This window comes from Canis lupus, chromosome X, assembly GCF_003254725.2.
Source record: "Canis lupus dingo isolate Sandy chromosome X, ASM325472v2, whole genome shotgun sequence".
Taxonomy (NCBI): Eukaryota; Metazoa; Chordata; class Mammalia; order Carnivora; family Canidae; genus Canis; species Canis lupus.
Window position 1 is genome coordinate 40,628,557 of NC_064281.1, and position 21,307 is coordinate 40,649,863.

General features: G+C 38.1%; 1 protein-coding gene across 5 annotated transcripts in view; it reads left to right on the forward strand.

The window, feature by feature from the left end:
* Positions 1 to 21,307, forward strand: part of JADE3 (jade family PHD finger 3) — a 137,174-nt gene that overhangs the window by 85,521 nt on the left and 30,346 nt on the right. For 3 of the 5 annotated variants that reach the window (XM_025468880.2, XM_025468879.3, XM_025468881.3), the window contains exons 4-5: positions 7,872 to 8,029; positions 20,334 to 20,524. In XM_025468880.2, coding sequence (XP_025324665.1) covers positions 7,872 to 8,029; positions 20,334 to 20,524 — 349 coding nt within the window. Of the gene's footprint in view, positions 1 to 4,397; positions 4,542 to 7,871; positions 8,030 to 20,333; positions 20,525 to 21,307 lie in introns of all 5 variants that reach the window. The other 2 variants (XM_049107188.1, XM_049107190.1) reach the window with 2 other exon arrangements.

A 21,307-nucleotide genomic window follows, 5' to 3' on the forward strand; every position in this document is an offset into this window, starting at 1 on the left:
TTGGGAGCATAACCATGCATGTTTTAGTTGAGCCATGAACTCACATCTCCTTTATCCCATCAACAATTACTTTTATGGACTAGATAAATAAGAGAACTCGGCTGTATACTTCTTTCTGCTTTTAGAAGTAAACTAGACTATGATGATGATAATAAAATAATAACCACAGCTAAAATTTATTTAGCAATTACCATGAGCCTAATACCACTCTAAGCCCTTTACATAAATTCAGCCATATAATTCTTATAACAACCCATGTGAGGTGTGATTATTATCTCCATTTTATGGATGAGTAAACTGAGACACAATTTAAATAATTTGTCCCAAATTAGTTGGTGAAATCAGTAGACCAATTCAGGTAGTCTGTCCCTGAGCCCATATTCTTTTTTTAAGGATTTTTTAAAAAGATTTTATTTATTTATTTGAGAGAGTGAGCAAGAGAGAGAGAGTGACTCACAAGCAAGGGGACAGGAAGAGGGAGAAGCAGACTCCCCCACTGAGCAAGTAGCCCAATGCAGGCCTTGATCCCAGAACCCCAAGATCATGACCTGAGCTGAAGGCAGATGCTTAACCAACTGAGCCACCCAGGTGCCCCTCTTTAAAGATTTTTAATTTCATTTTTGACTGTATAAATATTTGCCTGCTTCAAACATCCAACTATGAGACAAAATACATTCAGAAAGTTCTAGCTTTGGTCTTTTTCTCCCTCACTCCCAGAGATAGCCATTTTTTTTAAAAGCTTTTGGTTTATACTTTTATTGTTTCTTTATGAAAATATATACAAATACGTGCATATGTGTATGCTGTCGTATGTGTATACAACTCACATCTCTCTACCCAGGGTACACTAAAACTAGTTTGTTTGCCTGTATTCATTTAAAAAAAAAAACAAATTCCTTTTCTTATCAAAAGCAGATCCATGAGACCATTTTGGTAAATATATTTCATATCACTTTGCAGATATCTGCCTAAGTACTGAACTTACATTCCTATCCCTTCTTCAGCATTTTATGTTCTGCCTCATGCTTGGGATGTTTCTACAGCAAGATAAAGCAGACTCTTGCACTCTGCCTTGAGTAAAAATGCTTCTCTAGAAACCTTGGATCTGATGCTATTTAATCTGACTAGCTGGTAAAATTGAAATCAGGCTTATCCTATAAGTCTGCTATTTTTTCTAAAGATGGAAGAAAAATTATAATAGTCATTAGATTTAGCCTTCATTTGCTTAAGAAAAATAGATCTGAACTGATTGGTGTTCTTGAAGCCTGAGGTTTCCCAGACTTCACAGAATGTCTGTTCCCTGGAGGTTTGGTATTTCTGAAGCCATGGACAAGGGCCAGATTTCACTGGCTTCTGCTTTTGTATCTCTTTGTCTAGAGTCTTCAAGTTACTTTTCTGTTTGGTAAACATGTGTATTAGTTTCCTAGGGCTGCTGTAACAAATTACCACAAACTGGGTGGCTTAAAACAACCGGAATTTATTTTCTCACAGTTCTGGAGGCCAGAAGTCCGCAATTGGCCAGGCTGTGCTCCCTCCAGAGACTTTAAGGGAGATTCCATCCTTTTCCACTTCCAGGTTCTGATAACTTTCAGCATTTATTGATTTGTGGATCAATAAATCACTCCAATCTCTTAACTCCATGGTCACATTGCCTCCTTTTCTGTCTTAAATCTCTCTCTGCCTTTCTCTTATAAGGATACTTGTCATTGGATTTAGGGACCACCCAGGTGTTCTAGGAAGGTCTCTTCATCTCAGAATCCTTAAATTATTTATATCTGCAAAGATCCCTTTTCCAAATCAAGTAACAGTCACAGATTCCAGAAATTAGGATGCAGACATATCTTGGGGCGGGGCGGCACCATTCAACCTACTACAATATGTTTCCAGGCTACTTAGGAAACTATACAGAACAGATTTTCATAAGCAGTTACATCAAATATAAAGACATGACTTGGAAAAAAAAAAAGACATGGCTTGAGCTATATGAGATGGTGTGAGATTATTAAGCCCTAAGCATGGTTTGCAGTCATTTATTTTATGAAGTGTATCACATGGAAGATAATGAAATATTTTAGGAGGTTGAAAATACTTAGCTCTAATATTCTTTCCAGATCTAAGTTAGGATTTCCCGGGGATCCCTGGGTGGCTCAGTGGTTTAGCGCCTGCCTTTGGCCCAGGCCATGATCCTGGAGACCCGGGATCGAGTCCCGCGTCGGGCTCCCTGCATGAAGCCTGCTCCTCCCTCTGCCTATGTCTCTGCCCCTCTCTCTTTCTCTGTGTCTCTCATGAATAAATAAATAAAATCTTAAAAAAAAAAAAAAGAAATGGATCAGTGTTCAGGAAAATGGTGACTGAGTTTTCTCCCCCTAGCCATCCAGAACACTGAGTTCTATGCAAAACATGTTAAATGGATATGACTGATCTTCTCTTCCTCTCCTTGTACAAAGCATTATGTAATAAACCACCAGGTTTTTTTTCCATAGACTGCTTTCTCCCTGCACAGTGCCCAATTAACTTTAATTGGCTAGGATTCTTGGTAAGGAAGTCATTTTGTTGCCACCTGGCCACCAGCATGTTTAAGGTTGGTTTCCTTCTCTACTTTGCTCAGATCATATTAATTCTTAATCTTCCCTAAGTGAAAGCATCAGGCATTTGCAGAGTTGTCCCTGCAAAGTAGCAAATGGAATGAGTCTTTATTCATTTAAGTGGCATCATTTGATTATGTGATAGTTCAGTCCTATGCTCTGAAATGTTGTCAGTTTAAACAGAACGGCACCAGTGGAGAATTAACTGCTTTATTGGATCACGCTTTGTGCCTCTACTTTCATGTTACACATAATTTGAACATGTTTCTCCTCAGAGAACCTTTATTAGCATTAAAGCCTAAAATGTTTGATTGATAGCATTTTTTCCTTTGATCTTCCAGAAATGTGGAAGTGTTTATCTTCAGCTTGCCAGTGGATGGTTGATTTTTTTCCAAACTAGAAATTAGTAGATGAGGTATAGACCAGTGTATGTATACTTCTATGTGAAAGTGTATTCCCTCATTGCTTAGACTTCACCTGGGCCTTCATCACTGACATCGTTGCTGGGTTAGCTTAAGACCTCATGGCATACTTTTTTCTGTTGCTGAAAAAATGCAGAATCATAAAGCTTAGACTTCCATAGTCATTTAAATCATGTATCCAGGCTGGTGGAGCATATTTCTGTGCCCCTTAGTCACGCAGGGACATTTTCAGCCAGAGGATAACAATACATCAAACTTGGCACACCTGGGTGGCTCAGTCGGTCAAGTGTCTACCTTGGGCTCTGGTCATCATCCTGGGGTTCTGGGATTGAGTCCCACATCGGGCTCCTCGCTCAACAGGGAGTCCACTTCTCCCTCTCCCTCTGCCTGCCACTCTCCCTACTTATGCATGCACGTGCTCTCTCTTTCTCTCTCTGTTAAATAAGTAAAATCTTCAAAAAAAAAAAAGAACAAAAATAGTACAGCAAACTTTAGATGGATCCTAGTTCCCATATTGTCAGTGCCTAATTGTGCTTAGGATGCAGAAAATGAACTATGGGAATCTCTTTGTTTCCCCAAGTCCAAGTTGTAGCTGTACTCCTATCATCATCCTCTACCTCTGGCCTTCGAACTTTTCACACAGCTAGGGCTTCCTTGCTAGGGGTAGGGTTAAAGCTTGCACTGGGGTCCTCTTGGCTGCCACAGTAGACATTTCATTTCTATCCTTCTCACCCCCGAGGAATTCACTGAGAGCAATAAAAACTGATAAACCAGATTAGATCATAAGAGGTTAAAAAAGAAAATAAAGGACATTTTTTAAAGATCTAAGTACAAAGATGACAAATAGAATAAAACTATAAACCTTCTTAAATACAAAAAATGTAATTAAAAGAGCAAAGAATACACTAATAAAGATGCATAAGGATTTATAACATAATACATATAATTATCAAATATGACAGTTGAGCCCATATATCTGAGACATATTAGTATGTCTTTATTTTATTTTTTAAAGTATTTTATGTATTTATGCATGAGAGACATAGAGAGGGAGGCAGAGGAAGAAGCAGGCTCCATGCAGGGAGCCAGACGTGGGACTCATCCCAGGTCTCCAGGATCATGCCCCGGGTGGAAGGCGGCGCTAAACCACTGAGCCACCAGGACTGCCCTAGTATGTCTTTTTAAAGAAAAAAATTTTATGGTTCACAAAACAAAACACAACTGTATGCTGTATACAAGAATATACCTAAAACGCCTGTTCAGAAAGGCTAAAAATAGAGATGGACAAAGGTATGCCAGGTAAATGGTAGGAGGAGGAGTGAGCCTGATCTCAGACAAAGTAGAAATCAAGCCCCCCCAAAACAAAGAAGCCTTTTTAATTTTTTTAAAGATTTTATTTTTTCATGAGAAAGAGAGAGAGGCCCAGAGACACAGGCAGAGGGAGAAGCAGGCTCCCTCTGGGGAGCCGGATACGGGAATCGATCCCAGGATCATGACCTGAACTGAAGACAGATGATCAACCTGAGCCACCCAGGTACCCCAAAAAGCCTTTTTAATGCTAAACGCTACAATTCACTGTGAAGTTGTAATACTTAGGAGTAATTATACACTGAATAACACAGCAACCACCTTTATGGAGCAAAAACTGTGGAAGAGTCAAGGAGAAGTAGATAGAAACACACTAATCATAGTAGGCTTTCATACAGATTAAGTGAACAAAAAAGTGAGGAGGTAGAAGATATAACTTAAGCAGTAAGGTACAGATGATGAATATATATCTAACTTGAAACCTTGATATTGGAAATAATAGAGGATATATCTTCTCAGGGTCTATGGTACACAAAATATCAAATATTAAGTCACAAGGAAAACAGTAATTTCCATTATTACATGGACATAATATAAACAATACTCTGATCACAATGCAGTAAAACCAGAAATTGCTAATAAAAACAAAAAGGTCCTTTCCTATGGAAATTTTAAAACCTTGTATTAACTCTTGGGTGAAAGGAGAAAAATACAAACTGAAATCATAGATTTTTTAAACCAATGACAGTTTAAAACAACCCATCTCAGATGTTTGCTCTATATCTTAAATTATGTGATAAGAAAAAGGAGGCAAGCATTGTTCGTTCCACCTACTCTTAATAAATTTTCTTATAAAAATTACTTTAAGTCTCAATGTTTCTAATGTTTATAGTATATTAAAATATTATATTTTTCATTTTTATACACTTAGAGCCAACAATAAGAATTTCTAGTATTTTGACCAAAATGTTTAAAGGTCATAGAAGTCATAATTTTCCCCATTAATTATTAGGATTGCTTTTCACAGTTTCCATATGCACTATCATTTCTGTGGTCTCACACTTCTGTGCAAAGTAGAACTGCCTACACTTTGTAAGCCTCTGCAGAAATAAATTTGAAATACTGGATAACATAGATAACTTCCTATGGAAATACAGGTTACCAAAATTGACTCCATTAGAGGTAGAATGCTTAAAGTGATCAATTTCCAAAGAAGTAGAGAAAATAAAGCAACTACCCCACGATGAAAGCACCAAATCCGGATGGTTTCCTAGGGACCAGAAAGTCCCAATAATTCTCAGGTTTTTCTACAGCATTGTAACAGAAGGAAAATGTTCTAATTCTTTTTGTGAGGCATGCATAACTCTGATAACCTAAACCTAAAAGGCAAAGACAATTTATAAAAAAAAAGGAAAGAAAGTTAAGATAAATATCACTCATGAATATGATATAAAAATACTAAATAAAATATTAGAAGACAGAATATAATACCATATTTTAAAAATGTATCATGACCAAATGACATTAATTCCAGAATTGCAAGTTTGTTTTGATGTTAAGAAATACAGTATATTATGCTATATGTTGGCAAATTGAACTCCAATAAAAAAAAGAAACACGGTATAATCATACAGCATATTATATCTAAGGAAAATAATTATATAATTATTCTCATATATGCAGAAGAAATCTTTAACAAAATTCAGTACCCAGGCATTCAAAAACATTCAAGAATAAAGAGGAACTGTGAGATAATTTAACATAGATACTATATATATACCATAGTCCTCAACCTAGTATCTTAATGAACACTGGAGTCATTTCCCCAGATTTTAGGAAGAAAGCAGAAAGATCCACTATCCCCATTACTATTACAAATATTAGTACAGTATTTTGCCAATGCAGTTAAATAAGAGGAACCAATTAGAGACCTAAGACTAGGTAAAGAAGATATGAAACTGTATGCAGATGATATGATAATATATCTAGAAAACCATAGGAAAAGCAATGATAAAACTAACTCAAGCAATAAAAGAATTCAGTAACGTAGCAGGATATGAAGTTAACGTATAAAATCAATAGTTTTTATAAGCAGTTAGAGGATATAAACATGCCTGGGGCATGTTGTGATGTAGGAAATTCAGGAAATATTCAAAAACAGATGGGATGTGTTCAAAGACCACAGGCGCTAGCCAACCCAAAAGAGCTCCCAACGATCAAAGGTGGAACAATTTGAGCAACAACAGCAACAACAAAAAAAATAATACTGGATTTTAACCCAAAGAATAAGCTATATATCCATGAGTCTATAAGGATATAACTAAATAGTTGAATAAAACAAGTAAGAGGGAAGAAGGACAGATCTTTCTTTCAGAGGAATTCCAATTAATAAGTGTAGAAGGACTGAGGGAAATAGAAAATCACCATTAGAATACCACAGTAATAATTCTTTCAGGCAAGATATCCACCAGTGGATGCTAAAATTAGCTCATGACAGTTTGAGGCAAAACAGGATTTTTTTAATAATCTCAAAGTATCTCCTCAAAGATGTTTATTAATTACAAAGGGAAATACAGAAACCCGCAGGGGAGAAAACCAGCGAAACACACTACCTTAACCAAGCAATCAAGTTTAACATCACCACTGATAGGACATTGGCATTATACGTCCTGATACAATGGAATGAGAAGGACACAGCATCATTTCTAGGGTATTCTTGCCAAAAATGACTAACTTTAATCATGAGAAAACATCAGACAAACCCAAATTGTAGGGATAATCTCTAAAATACATGACCAGTATTCTTCAAAAGTGTCAAGGTCTTCAAAGACAAGGAGAGACTGAGAAACTGTCACAAACTAGAGAATACTAAGAACACATGACAACTATATTGCAATGTGGGATCCTGGATTGAATTCTGGAACAGAAGGATATTACCAGAAAATTAGTAACATTTTAATAGGGTCTGTAGATTAATTCATAGTATTGTAGTAATGTTAATTTTCTGGTTTAGGTCATTGTACTCTGGTTATGTAAGATGTTAACATTAGAAGAAACTATATGGAGGGTATATAGGAGCTCTGTCCTATTTTTGTAACTCTTCCATATGTCTAAAATAATTTCTAAGTAGGGGCAGCTGGGTGGCTCAGTTGGTTAAACATCCCACTCTTGATTTCAGTGTAGGTGGTGATCTCAGGGTTGTGAGATTGAGCCCGTCAGGCTTCATGCTAGGCAGAGATCCTGCTTAAGTTCCTCTCTCTCCCTACCCCCCGCCAAAAAAAAAAAAAAAACCATAATTCCTATCAAAATCTCAGAAAGAAAAAAATGAAGATATTAAAATAATTTATAAGTAAATAAAAAATATAGTGATGCCTAAATAAGTAATTAGAAGTTATCAGAGGGTGTTTAAACTGCTTAATTTGAGAGTTAAATAATTGTTTTATACAAACTGTATAAATAAAATCTTTTTTTAAAATTTAAAAAATAAAAAGAGGACATGAAATGGTGTTAGTTGCATAGTGATGGTCTTCTCAAGATGTGTACAATGTCTTCTCAGGTGTTCCGGAAGGACCTCATCAGTGCCATGAAACTTCCAGATTCTCACCATATTAGTCCTGACAGCTATTACGTCTTTGCGGACACATGGAAGGAAGAATGGGAAAAAGGAGTCCAAGTACCAGTCAGTCCAGACACTGTTCCACAGCCTTCCCTCAGGTATTTGCATGTTTGCACCTTTGACTCAGGGCCCAAATGCTCTTACAGTTATCTGTGTGCTGGTTGGGGAGAGATTGCAAGGCTAAATTATACATTCATAATATAAAGTCACATACCATGTTCACCACTTGACATAGATCAGTGGCAGGTGATACCAGGCTAGGATGGGTCTGTAGTCAAGCTCATGTATTTAGGGATCTAATATGTGGTCATTCACAGGGTCAAACTATTTGAGGTCCAATCCGAAATTGTGATAGGTTTTGGAGAGTAAAATTTCCAAGTCTGACTCAACAATCAATAGCATTTACTAGTCTTTGAAGAGAAACAGAGCATTAATTACATAACCTCGTAATAATCCTAGTAATATATAACCCCATGAGAAGTTGCTTTGTTATAAGAGGGACATCATAGTGATAGCATCTGTAAATAAAGGGCCAAAACTTTCAGTTTGTAAAATGCATAAATCCAAATGAAAGGAGATGACTAGAACATCAGGTTGACTGTAAGCACATAACCTTCATTTACAAAGACTTGAGAAGAAAATTTAAGTAGGAGAGGACTTTTCTGCCAGAGGAAGTAATAAGTTCAGCTCCTCAAGAGTAATGATTGGTTTGGAAGCCATTTTTCCTGACTGATCTTTGTGTTCCCGTGCTTTGCACAAAGGCTGGCATGAAATAAAATGCTCAGTATAAGTTTGAGTGAAGGAAGGAAGGAATAGAAGGAACAGCACCAGATGAGGGGGCTGGTGGGACCTGCTGCTTACTATGAGAAATACCTCACTGTACATCTGTCTTTTTCTAGTACATGTTAGATTCTTAAAGGGCAAAGATCACATCTTTGAATTGTATGCCTCTGGCATTGGGTTCTTAGGTCCTAGTCATGCCCCAGAAATACTTGTCAGATCACTTCTAGAAACTGAGCTCAGGCTGTCTACGAGAGACCAATGCTGTTAAGGAAAGTTCCAGTCCTGCTCCACACACTTCCTGAGTCTCACTACCCCCATCATCATCAACACTGTCTCCTACTCCTAAAAATCAGAACAGCATCACGAATGGACACAAGAGTCAGACATTTTCATGTCCTTCTTGTCAGGATTTTTATATACCATAGCATTAACATTGGACACACACACATATGCACACACACAATCATCACAAGTAGAGGAGTGTAAAAATGGGTAAGGTAAGAAAATGTGATAGTGGGCACAATGAAGGCAAATACTGTGTGATTAGGAGAGAAAAGAAAGAAAGACAACAAGATGTGGCTATAAGCTGCCCTAAAAGCAGAGGGACTGTCAAGCAGGAGATTTTCAATACACACTTACTGATATAAGGAGACTAGGGCAAAGGAAGCAAAGAGGAAAATGAGTGGATGTTAGGAAAGAAAATAAATGAAGAACCAAAAGCCAGGGGTTCTTTATAGATAAGAAAAACAAAGATGAAGATAGGAAGGGAAGGGCATAAAAACAAGATTAGGGAATAACCGTAATAACAGTGTCTTCTATTTTAACCACTCGCCTTTCCTATTCTAAAAAAGATTTTTTCACTTTCTCAGCCATGTGATTGAATGAGTGTATTGTAAGTAAACATACATTACAACTAACAGACTTAAAAGTGTCTTTTAAGTCAAACTAGGAAAATGGGAGGTAGGGGAATTTCACTAAGTTCCTTAGTCAAGTTCCAAGTTTGTCACATGATCAGCATGGACTTTTATAAATGTGCAGGTTGCATTTTCTTTTAAGATTTTTAAAATTGAGATATAATTGATACAATTTTTTATCAAGATAGAATTCACATGCCATATAATTCACCCTTTTAAATTGCATGGTGGTTTTTAGTGTATTCACACTTATGCAGCTATCACCACTATGTAAAGCCAGAACATTTTCATTACCCCAGAAAGAAACCCCACATCTGTTAACAGTTACTCCTCATTTTCCCCTTGCTCTGGCTCCTGGCAATCACTGTATTAGTCTGCTAAGGCTGTCATAACAAAATACCACAAACTGGGTGGCTCAAACAACTGAAATGTATTTTCTCACAGTCTGAAGGCTAGAAGTCTAAGATCAAGTTGCCATTAGGGTTGGTGTCCAGTGAAGCCTTTCTTCCTGGCTTGTAGACAGCTAGCTACCTTCTCACTGTGTTCTCACATGGCCTTTCCTCTGTGTGCATGTAGGGGGAGAGATAATGAGACAGAGGGAGAGGGAGGAAGAGGTGGAGATCTGGTGTTTCTTCCTCCTCTTACAAGGACACCAACCCTATCAGATTAGGCCCCCACTCTATGACTTCATTTAACCGCTGTTATCTCCTTATAGGCCCCATCTTCAAATATAATCACACTAGGAGTTAGAACTTCAACATAAAAATATTGGGAGAACACAATTCAGTCTATAACAACCACAAATCTACTTTCTTTCTCTGTGGACTTGCCTATTCTGTATATTTCACATAAACGGAATCATACAATGTGTGGCCCCTGAGCCTGACTTCTTTTACACAGCATAATATTTTCAGAGTTTATCCATGTTGTATGTATCAGTATTTTGTTAACTTTTTATGACCAAATCATATTCCATTGTATGGATATACTGTATTTTCTTAATTTGCTCATCAGTTGATAGATATTTGGATTGTTTCCATGTTTTAGCTATTATGAATAATGCTGCTGTGAACATTCTTGTACAATTTTTTGACTGGATTTATGTTTTCATTTCTCTTGGGTATATACCTAGGAATAGAATTACTGAGTCATATGAGGAGCTGTCAAACTGTTTTCCAGAACATCTGCATTGTTTTACATTCCTACCAGCAATGTATGAGGCTTCCATTTTCTCCATGTCTTCACCAATACTTGTTATTGTTTGTCTTTTTATTATAGTCATCCTAGCAGGTCTGAAGTATATCTCATTGTAGTTTTATTTTTTTAATTTTTTTTTATTTATTTATGATAGTCACACACAGAGAGAGAGAGAGAGAGAGAGAGAGGCAGAGACACAGGCAGAGGGAGAAGCAGGCTCCATGCACTGGGAGCCCGACGTGGGATTCGATCCCGGCTCTCCAGGATCGCACCCTGGGCCAAAGGCAGGCACTAAACCGCTGCGCCACCCAGGGATCCCTCTCACTGTAGTTTTAATTTGCATTTGCCTAATGGCTAATGATGTTGAGTATCTTTTTTTCATGAGCTTAGTAGCCATTTGTATATTCTTTTTGAAAGAGAACTTTTCTACTTTATTACAAAGAGAAGAAGACTTTATGTGACTTTTTTCTCTTCCTATGAAACACTACTGTTCAAAGAGCCAAAGTGAATCATCTCAGTTTACTTCTTTATGTTCCATCACATTCACTTTGGAATAGATACCCTCAGCTGCTGCAAATCTGACCTGTTGGTAAACAAGGCAACAAAGTCCCCTGACCAGCAGTTTTGGAATGTTCCATTTTTATGTAATGCATCCATGCATACCCCCTGTATATATTTTCTTTGGAGAAATTATTCAGATATTTCCTCCATTTTAAAAATTGGGTTATTTGTTTTTTTATTATTGGGTTCTAAAAGTTTCTTTTTTAAGATTTTATTTATTTATTCATGAGAGACACAGAGAGAGATAGAGAGAGAGGCAGAGACACAGGCAGAGGGAGAAGCAGGCTCCATGTAAGAAACCCGACATGGGACTCGATCCTGGGTCTCCGGGATCATGCCCTGGGCTGAAGGCAGGCGCCAAACCGCTGAGCCACCCAGGGATCCAAGTTCTAAAAGTTTCTTACACGTTCTGGATACAAGTCACTTACAAGATATATGATTTACAAATATTATCTCTCCTTCTGTGAGCTGTCTTTTCACTTTCTTGGTGGTGTCCTCTGAAGCACAAAAGTTTTTAATTTTGATGAAGTTCGATTTACTTTTTTTCTTTGGTTGCTTATCCTTTTGGTGTCATACCTAGGGAATCATTGCCTAATCCAAGATCTTGAAGTTTTACACCTGTTTTCTCCCAATAATTTTATAGTTTTATCTCTTACACTTGGGTCTTTGATCCATTTGAGTTAATTTTTGTATGTGGTGTGAGGTGTTAGGGTCCAACTTTATCCTTTTACATGTGGATATCCATGTGTCCCTGCTTATTTGTTGACAGCTTCCTTTTTGAAAGTGATGGACACTAAACCCCAACCCCACCCTTGGTTCCATGAGTCCCTTACAAGCCTGGCTGCTGTGGAAGAAAACAGTTCTCGAATCACCAAGACATCCCAGTTGTATTTTTTTAAAATCCCCACTTTCACAAATCTACCAAAGTGAATTTTTAGGGATTTTTTCCTACTTTGAACTGAGATGTTGATTTCTCTACTTACACTTCACTCTGTCTAAATATGTTCATTTTCCCCCCACACTGTATGACAGAACACTGTGTTCCTTTTTTTTGAAGTGCTTTCTTCTTTTTTTAAGATTTTATTTATTTATTCATGAGAGACAGAGAGAGAGAGAGAGAGAGATGCAGAGACGCAGGCAGAGGGAGAAGCAGGCTCCGTGCAGGGAGCCTGATGTGGGACTCGATCCCAGGTCTACAGGATCATTCCCTGGGCTGAAGGTGGCGCTAAACCACTGAGCCACCTGGGCTGCCCCTGAAGTGCTTTCTTCTGACATAACTGCCAAATCTAAGCAAATGTAAATGTTTTATAACCAGACCTTACAATAATCATTTTTAAATTTAAAGCTAATATCTTCAGTGATCATGTATTACTTTCATATAAAGAAGAAATGTTATTATTCAGTTGTAAAGATTCTTCCCACCTTCCAAATTTTAAAAATCATAAATCACTGAACATCAAGAGCATGATGATATTCCTTAATTCTATGCTAAAGATTTTTAATAAAGACTCTTTGGGACACCAAAGAGTGGGTGGCTCAGTGGTCGAACATCTGCCTTTGGCTTAGGGCATGATCCTGGGTCCAGGAATCGAGTCCTGCATCAGGCTTCCTGTGAGGAGCTTGCTTCTCCCTGTCTGTGTCTCTGCCTCTCTCTGTGGTCTCTCATGAATAAATAATTTAAGAAAAAGACTCTTAAACAGCAGTTCACAATAGGATATAAACAATACCAGAATGTCAAAAATGTTCTAATACATTATTTTGAATTGGCTCTTCCATGTTAGTTTTGGCAAAATTAAAACCTAATTGCTTAGTTACTTTCTTTTCTACTGGTAGAAATCTCTTCTCTAGAGAAAATATTCTAAAATATAAATCTGTTAGAGAAATTTAAGACTAAATCTAATGCATTACAGTATAGTACTCTCCCACCCCCCATTCCACAGGGGATATGTTCCAAGATCCCTGGTGGATACCTGAAACTGTGGATAGTGCCAACCCCTGTGTATACTATGTTTTTTCCTATACATACACACTATGATAAAGTTTACTTTATAAATTAGGTACAATAAAAGATGAACAATAATTACTAATAAAATGTAACAATTATAACAGTATACTATAATACAAGTTATGTGAATGTGCTCTTTCTCTCTCTCTCAAAATATCTTACTGTACTGTACTCCTCGTGATGATATGAAATGATAAAATGCGTATGTGATGAAACAAAGTGAGGTGAATGACCTGGGCACTGTGACATAACATGCAGCTGCTATTGACTTGGCTGCTATTGATACATAAGAAGAGCATCTGCCTCCAGGCCATGGTTGACTGTGGGTAGCCGAAACCACAGAAAGGGAAACCACAGATAAAGGGGGACTACTGTAGTTATTTATGTTAAAACATACGTGAAAATATTGGGAAATAACTTTACAAATCCTTCTTTGCGTTAGTCAAGATAGGCCATTTACTATAACAAACATCCCCCAAAGTCTCAGCATCTTAACACAGTGAAGGTCCTTCCTGTTTCTTACCCATCTAGTGTAGGTCGGGATGTGAGTCCCCTCTGCCCCATGTGGTCCTTCAGGGACTTGGGCTCTTTTTATGAGTGGCTCCTCTATCGACTAGGTCCATTTCCACTCCCTTCTCTCCCCACAAAATTCTAAATCCAGTCTGCAAGGGAAGACAGACAGCGTGGAGGGTTATAGAGGTAGATTGGCGGGAGGGGGTGGAGTGCTAGGATTTTCTCCAGATTTTCCCCTCTCCTGCATTGTCCTTTCTGCAGTTATCTTGTCTCTATAGTGTAGTTGTGTGTGTGTGTGTGTGTGTGTGTGTGTGTGTGTGTGGTGATTGAGGGGAGGGATAGACAATGACAGAGCCAGCTTGCACTGTAAGCTACAGCTGTTTAGGTAAGTCTGTTGACTACCACAAGGAATTTTTTGAAAGCAAGTTCAACAAATAAAGATGGTGTTAACTTCATTACATGTTTTTAGGTAAACTATGGGTAGTTTTTCTTACACTAGTCAATAATAAACAAGCGTGGATCAATTTTTGTTTGTTTTAGGTTTTCATTTGTATATTTAAATTAGTTTCTGTTGCAGTAAGGTTCCAAACAGTGCTTCATGTTTGGTTGAAAGGAAGTATGCATTATAATTTGTATGATGGGAAAGTAGTTGATGTATTTACTGTGTGTATGTGTATATTTTTAACATTATAGGTGAATTGTTGACTTATTGTAAAAACAAAAAGGAATCAGAATGTGAAACATTAACCACATAGTGTATATATGCTTATACACATGCACATGTATTTATGTATATATAAATAAGTGGGAATGTTCTATAACTTGCTTTTTTCACTTAATAGTATATCATCAATCACTAATGATACTGAAAGAGGGAGTAACTAGATATTCAGACAGGCCCCTAGTTATCCTTGGAATGTAAACATCGAACTAACTGGACTATTTGTTCACTAACCTCCAGACTCAAATATATAACTACCAATTCAGCACTTCCATTTGGCTGTCCAGTAGGCATCTCAGACTTCAAATGCCCCAAACTGAACTATTGATCGGCCCAAACTGGTCCCACCTGTAGTTTCCCACGTTTAACTGATGGCAAATCCATTCTTCCTGCTGTAACTGTCTTTTCAGTCTTTCAGGCCAAAATTCTTTAAGTCATCTTTGATTCTTCATTGCCTCATACCCCATATTCAGTCTTAAAGGAGAGCTTCTTGGGCCCACTTTCAAAAGATAATCAGATTCCATATAGTAAGTCAAAGGAAGAATGGCCCTGATGATAAATGGGAGCCCAAGCCCACTTCCCACTGCATTGCGCCATTTCATCATGTCTTCCTCACCTCCCCTGCTCATCTTGCCCCATTCTCCTCACAGCTCCTTTCCTGTTCTGTTCCATGCTGCAGCAGCCTCCCATCCTTGCTTTCAATTATGAGAATCAGTAAGAACCACTTTCATACACATATCTTAAAATTCAAAGCATTCCTTTGATGGTTTTCCCATTTACTACTGCCTCCATACCTAGCAGTTCAAGCAACTATGTTATCATACTCATGGATTCTGTGGGTTAGTAATTAACATGGGGCAGAGTGGGAGTGGCTTGTCTCTGCTGTATGATACCTAGGGCCTCATCCAGGAAGACTTGAAATTTGGGGGTAACTCAGTGGCTGGGGGCTAGAGTCGTCCAAAGGCTAATTCACTAACATGTCTGTCACCTGGGCTGGGATGGCATAGACTGTACTTGACTTCACCATGTGTTTTGATCTCCTGACAGCATAAAAATCTCAGCACAGGCAGACTTTTTTTTTTTTTTTTAGGCGGACTTTCTTATAGACCTCAGGCATATACACATGTTCCAGCCAAGGAGGTGAAAGCTGTATTCCCTTTTTATTTATTTATTTATTTATTTATTTATGATGGTCACAGAGAGAGAGAGAGAGAGAGGCAGAGACACAGGCAGAGGGAGAAGCAGGCTCCATGCACTGGGAGCCCAATGTGGGATTCGATCCTGGGTCTCCAGGATCGCGCCCTGGGCCAAAGGCAGGCGCCAAACCGCTGCGCCACCCAGGGATCCCTGTATTCCCTTTTATGACCCAGCCTCGCACTTCTCATATCATCACTTCTGCCATATTCAGTTGGTGGAAGCAGTCACAAGCCTTTCCTGATTCAAGAGGAGAAATATATTTCACCACTTGATAAGAGAGTAGCATAGTCACATTGTGGAAGAGCATGTGAGATTTTGAAAATACCAGCCGTCACCAAAATTATAATTGTCCTTTGTTTCATAGATGAGACATGGAGTTTTGTAGAGAAGGCAGTCAGCCCGGATGGCAAGACTAACAAGGGGAAACTTGAGAAACTACTCCTAGAGACATTATTACAGGGGCTTCCTATTTAGATCGATTTTAAGATATTTATTTCAATCCTTTAAAAAATTCATAATGATATGATATTTGTGCATTTTCTGTGCCGTTCACAAATGATCCTAATCTACTCATTAGGAAATGAAACGTAGTCTCTCCCTGCCAGATATTTAGATCAACCAAAGACATACTGAAGACTCACTGTGCGTAAGATACAGTAGGAGGCCACAGGTCAAGTTAGAGTGGTTACAGCTTCCTTGCCTTGCCTCCTCAGTGTCACAGCAGTGTTCACATGGGCCAGAGGTAGCTGGCCTACCCTGGGAGCAGGTGGATAGGCCTTTTTTCCCATGGAGCTAAGCAGATGTGATTGTGGGTCCTTTTACCGAAGGTCAGTCACCCAGAAGGTTATGACAGCATTCATTAACGCATCCAAATTAAAAACTGTACTTACTAAACATCATGCTAGCAAAATTGCTCATACTTCTGGGCTTGTGAGCTTTTGCTGATTTGATCACTTGGTCTGGTGACCATTTAAAGAATGCCTGTATACCTAGGATATATTGGCCAGAGAAGAAAATGACCCCAGGATAATCCTGGAATTTCCCCCAGCTATAGCAGTGTTATACGTCCTTGAAGATGTTAAAGCTGCGTTTTTTAAAATCCCAAAGTAATATTTCTCACTAATTCTCATAGACCCTCCTCTCTCCTTGTGAGATTTGAATTAACTTCACCTTTTACTCATGCATTTCCTTGCCTTTAGTATTACTGGTTAAGTCTATAATATTTTTACTGTCATAGATTCAGTCCTTAGATTCAAACCTTTATTTCAAGATACACATGAAAAGATGAGTGACATAATTGTCCTCATTATCATTATGAATTTTGCGTTGAAGTGTAATATACACACACAGAAAAGTAACCAGAGCATAACTCTATAACTCAGCGAATTTTCATGAATTGAATACACTTGTTTACCTGCCACCTAGATGGAGAAATAGAATGTTACCAACACTGCAGAAGCCCTCCTGTTTATACCCAAATTGACCTCCCTCTCCATAGGTGATAGTTTTATCAGTCTTGAACTTCGTACTGAGATTAGATTGTTTTGTTCATCATTATGGTGGTGAGATTTATCCATGTTGTTCATTAAGTTTCATTTCTATGTCATATTCCATTGTGTGAATATACCACATTTTATTTATCCATTCTGATCTTGATAGGTATTTGGATTGTTTCCCTTTTTCAGCTAATATAGACATTTTCAATTTTTTAGTATACATATACTGTTTTGTTAGGTATATTCCCCAGATTGGGTTTACTAGGTCCTAGGATATGTGATATTCAGCTGTGATACCTACTGCCAAGTAGCTTGCCAAAGTGGTTATACCAATTCAGCACTCCCACCAGCAGTGTAGGAGAGATCTGTTTGCTCCACTTCCTTATAAACACTTAAGTTAATGTCAGTTTTTGGTCAGTCTTTCCAACTTTAGCCATTCTGGTAGGTAATAGTAATTTTTATTTTGATTTGCATTTCTGTGTTAATGAGATTGAAAACCTTTAAAAAGTTTTCTCACCATCTGGATAGCCTTATCTGTGAAGTATCCAAGTTTCTTGCCCACTATTTAATTGGATTGTCGGTCTTTTTCTAATTGATTTGTAAGAGTTTATTATATAATATTGGTGATAAATAGAAGTTTTAAAATCTCTTCCATTATGGCTGATGGCTTTTATGTCTTACTTAAAATATATTTGCCTTCAGGGCACTTGGCTGGCTCAGTCAGAGGAGCATGTGAATCTTGATCTTGGGGTTATGAGTTCAAACCCCACGTTGGGTGTAGAGATTACTTAAATAAATAAGTGTGTGTGTGTGTGTGTGTGTGTGTGTGTGTTTGCCTATCCTGAAGTTTCTTCCAGAAGTTTAATAAACATTGGTTTAATTCAAGAACATTTATAGTCTACCTTGTTCCACAGAGGATTTGAGACAATTGATATGAATAGTTGGCAAAATATTCCTCCTTTTAGAACAAGATGAATCTTGAAAAAAAATTAAATATTCTATAATTACCTCCTAGGCCATGCACCAAATAAGCATAGCATATTTAATCTCATTGTCTCTGGAGAATTCATATGCATGTCCTGTCATTTTAAGTTGGGTTCATTTCAGTTGGAAGCAGGCCTCTGTCAGCAGTTCCCAAATTTTTAGCTTCAATTGATATTTTAGGGTTCTGTTTTTTTTTTCTCAAATATTTGTTGCCTTTGGCTTTAAAAACTCCAAATGGTAGAAAAATTAAAATGTGCTTGTAGTTATTAACTTTATTAACTTTATTCAACATACGCTATGCAGAATCATAACCTTTTGGAAGAATGCTTAGGAAGAAATATTTACTGTATATTTACAAGATGGACTGTGCTTCTGTATACTTATATGTATTCATATGAATTCAAATTCATAAACATTCATGTTTATGAATCCTTCTACATATGTAGTGACTCTCTAGTAAAGAAACTGGCTCCAGAAGCCTTCTAGAGAAACAATTTTCATTATCCATGATACATATATCTGTTTCTTTCTCTCTCTCTTTCTTTTTTTAGATGGCCCACTCTGTTCTTTAAAATTGCCAGGGAGGGACAGCCCCGGTGGCCCAGCAGTTTGGCGCTGCCTTCAGCCTGGGGCATGATCCTGGAGACCCAGGATCGAGTCCATCCTGGAGACCCAGGATCGAGTCCCGCGTCAGGCTCCCTGCATAGAGCCTGCTTCTCCCTCTGCCTGTGTCTCTGCGCCTCTCTCTCTCTCTCTCTCTCTCTCTCTCTCTCTCTGTCATGAATAAATAAATAAAATCTTTAAAAATAAAAAAAAATAAAATTGCCAGGGAATAAGAATCCAGATTTCCTCTTCTTTATATTTTCTGGTGCTTTGTACAGTATCTAAAACATTGACTGTAGAGGCAGCCTGGGTGGCTCAGTGGTTTAGGGCCACCTTCAGCCCAGGGCTTAATCCTGGATATCCAGGATCGAGTCCCATGTCGGGCTCCCTGCATGGAGTCTGCTTCTCCCTCTGCCTATGTCTCTGCCTCTCTCTCTCTCTCATGAATAAATAAAATCTTTTAAAAAATAAAATAAAAATAAAACATTGACTGTAGAATAAATTTTGGTATGAGAAACTTCTATTTCTTCCCTTGCTTGGTTTCCTTGCCTTAGGCTCCTCGGTGTCAGGAGGGGTGAGGGGAAATATGGATGCGCTCAGGCCTGTTGGAGAAGTTGATGGAAGGACAGGAATCTTTTATCCTGTCCTGTTACCCTGGCTTGGACTTAAGGTCACTATCATTTATGACTAAGAAATATGCCTGGAGTTTGTATAAGTCCATGGCATCTTGGCTTTACCTCATCTACCTAAATAGTGAAAATAATAAGAAATATTACAACAATAATATTATTAAACATCTGTTTTTTACTATATACTGAGCACCTTATATATTTTATTTTGTGTAATTATAGTAACGGCCCTACAAGTTTGAGATTATGACTGTTGTCCTCACTTTTTAGCTAGGAAACTGAACCTTACAGAAATTAAGCAGTTCCCCAAGATCACTGTGTAAGTGGCAGAAAAAACAGGCTTGTGTGAACTGTAGCCTGTACTCTTTACCATCCAGTATTGCCTCCGTGGCAAAAAAATCATGAGTTTAGCTAAAATAATTCTTTAGTATTGAATCTGGCTGTGCCTATGTGCAGGTATCATCTCTTCCTCAGTCTCCCTTTCTAACCAAATGTGGTGACTTTTGCACCAAGAATACACACTGCAATATTTTATTAGAATGAATGGCAATAGGGACCGTGGAGTGATGAGGGTAAATGAAACATTACATTAGCTCAGACTGTTCACAGCAGATGACAAAACTGAATTTGTAGAACCATATACTTTCTAGAAAGAGATCTGCCATACCTCTCAGTTGGCAGAGCAGGGACCTCCCCCACAATGGATAAAGAGAGCATTCAACTCTACTATGTCCCACCTAGTCAGTGCCTGGAATCTGTCATTTGTTGACTTATCAGTATCTTTCTTTCACTTTTCTAGGGTTGTAGCCGAGAAGGTAAAGGATGTTCTGTTTATGAGGCCCCGGAAATACATCCACTGCTCCAGCTCAGAAACCACAGAACCTGGCTACATCAACATCATGGAATTGGCAGCATCTGTGTGTCGCTATGACCTAGACGACATGGACATCTTCTGGCTCCAGGAACTCAATGAAGATCTCGCAGAGATGGGTGAGTTGTTTTCCCACTAGTAAGTTGTTCCTTAACTTGACTTGTGATTTATTTTTTAAGTTGTCAGGACCATATAACTTGCTTTCATCTTGTGGCTTCTTTTCTTTTCTGGCCTTTTCGTTTATTTTTTCTCTTTGATATTACCTTAATGAGGCATTTCTTGCAGTGCATAAATATACTGAAATGGAGCAATAACATTTAAATCTGACCTTTTATTTCCTTATTCATAGTGAAGCATGGATCAGGGATGGCATGTAGGTTTCATAAGATTGTTTTCCAATTCTGATTGTGAGAGTGGTCATGGGTGATTGGACTTCTGGTTAAAGAGGATTCTGAAGCTGGTTCCTGGCTAACCCCTGAAAAGCACTCTGATCAGTGGGCAGGGCCAGGGACAGCAACACTTCTGCCATCTCTGCCAGATGAAGAGAAGCTCTAACTTTAGCATGAGGCAGCACCACTTCACCTGACATGTTGATGTGACCAGCATGCCTTAATGCAAGACTTAAAATTTTCCTGCCAGAAGAATGGCAGTCTTAGGGCAAAACATCCCCAAAGCAGTTTACAAAAGATTCTTGGAAGTAAACATAATAATAGTTTTAAAGTAAATGCATGCACTACAGTACCAGACCAGCGATGCTGGGAAATACTGGGCTGGAAGGAAACTCACTTTATTCCTACATACATTGGTCTGCTCTTTGACCAGTGTTCAGTCTCAGCAGCGTTTAGGTCCAAGTGGTCCTATGGAACTGTGGGTGGTTTTTAAGTCTCCATATTAGATGCAGT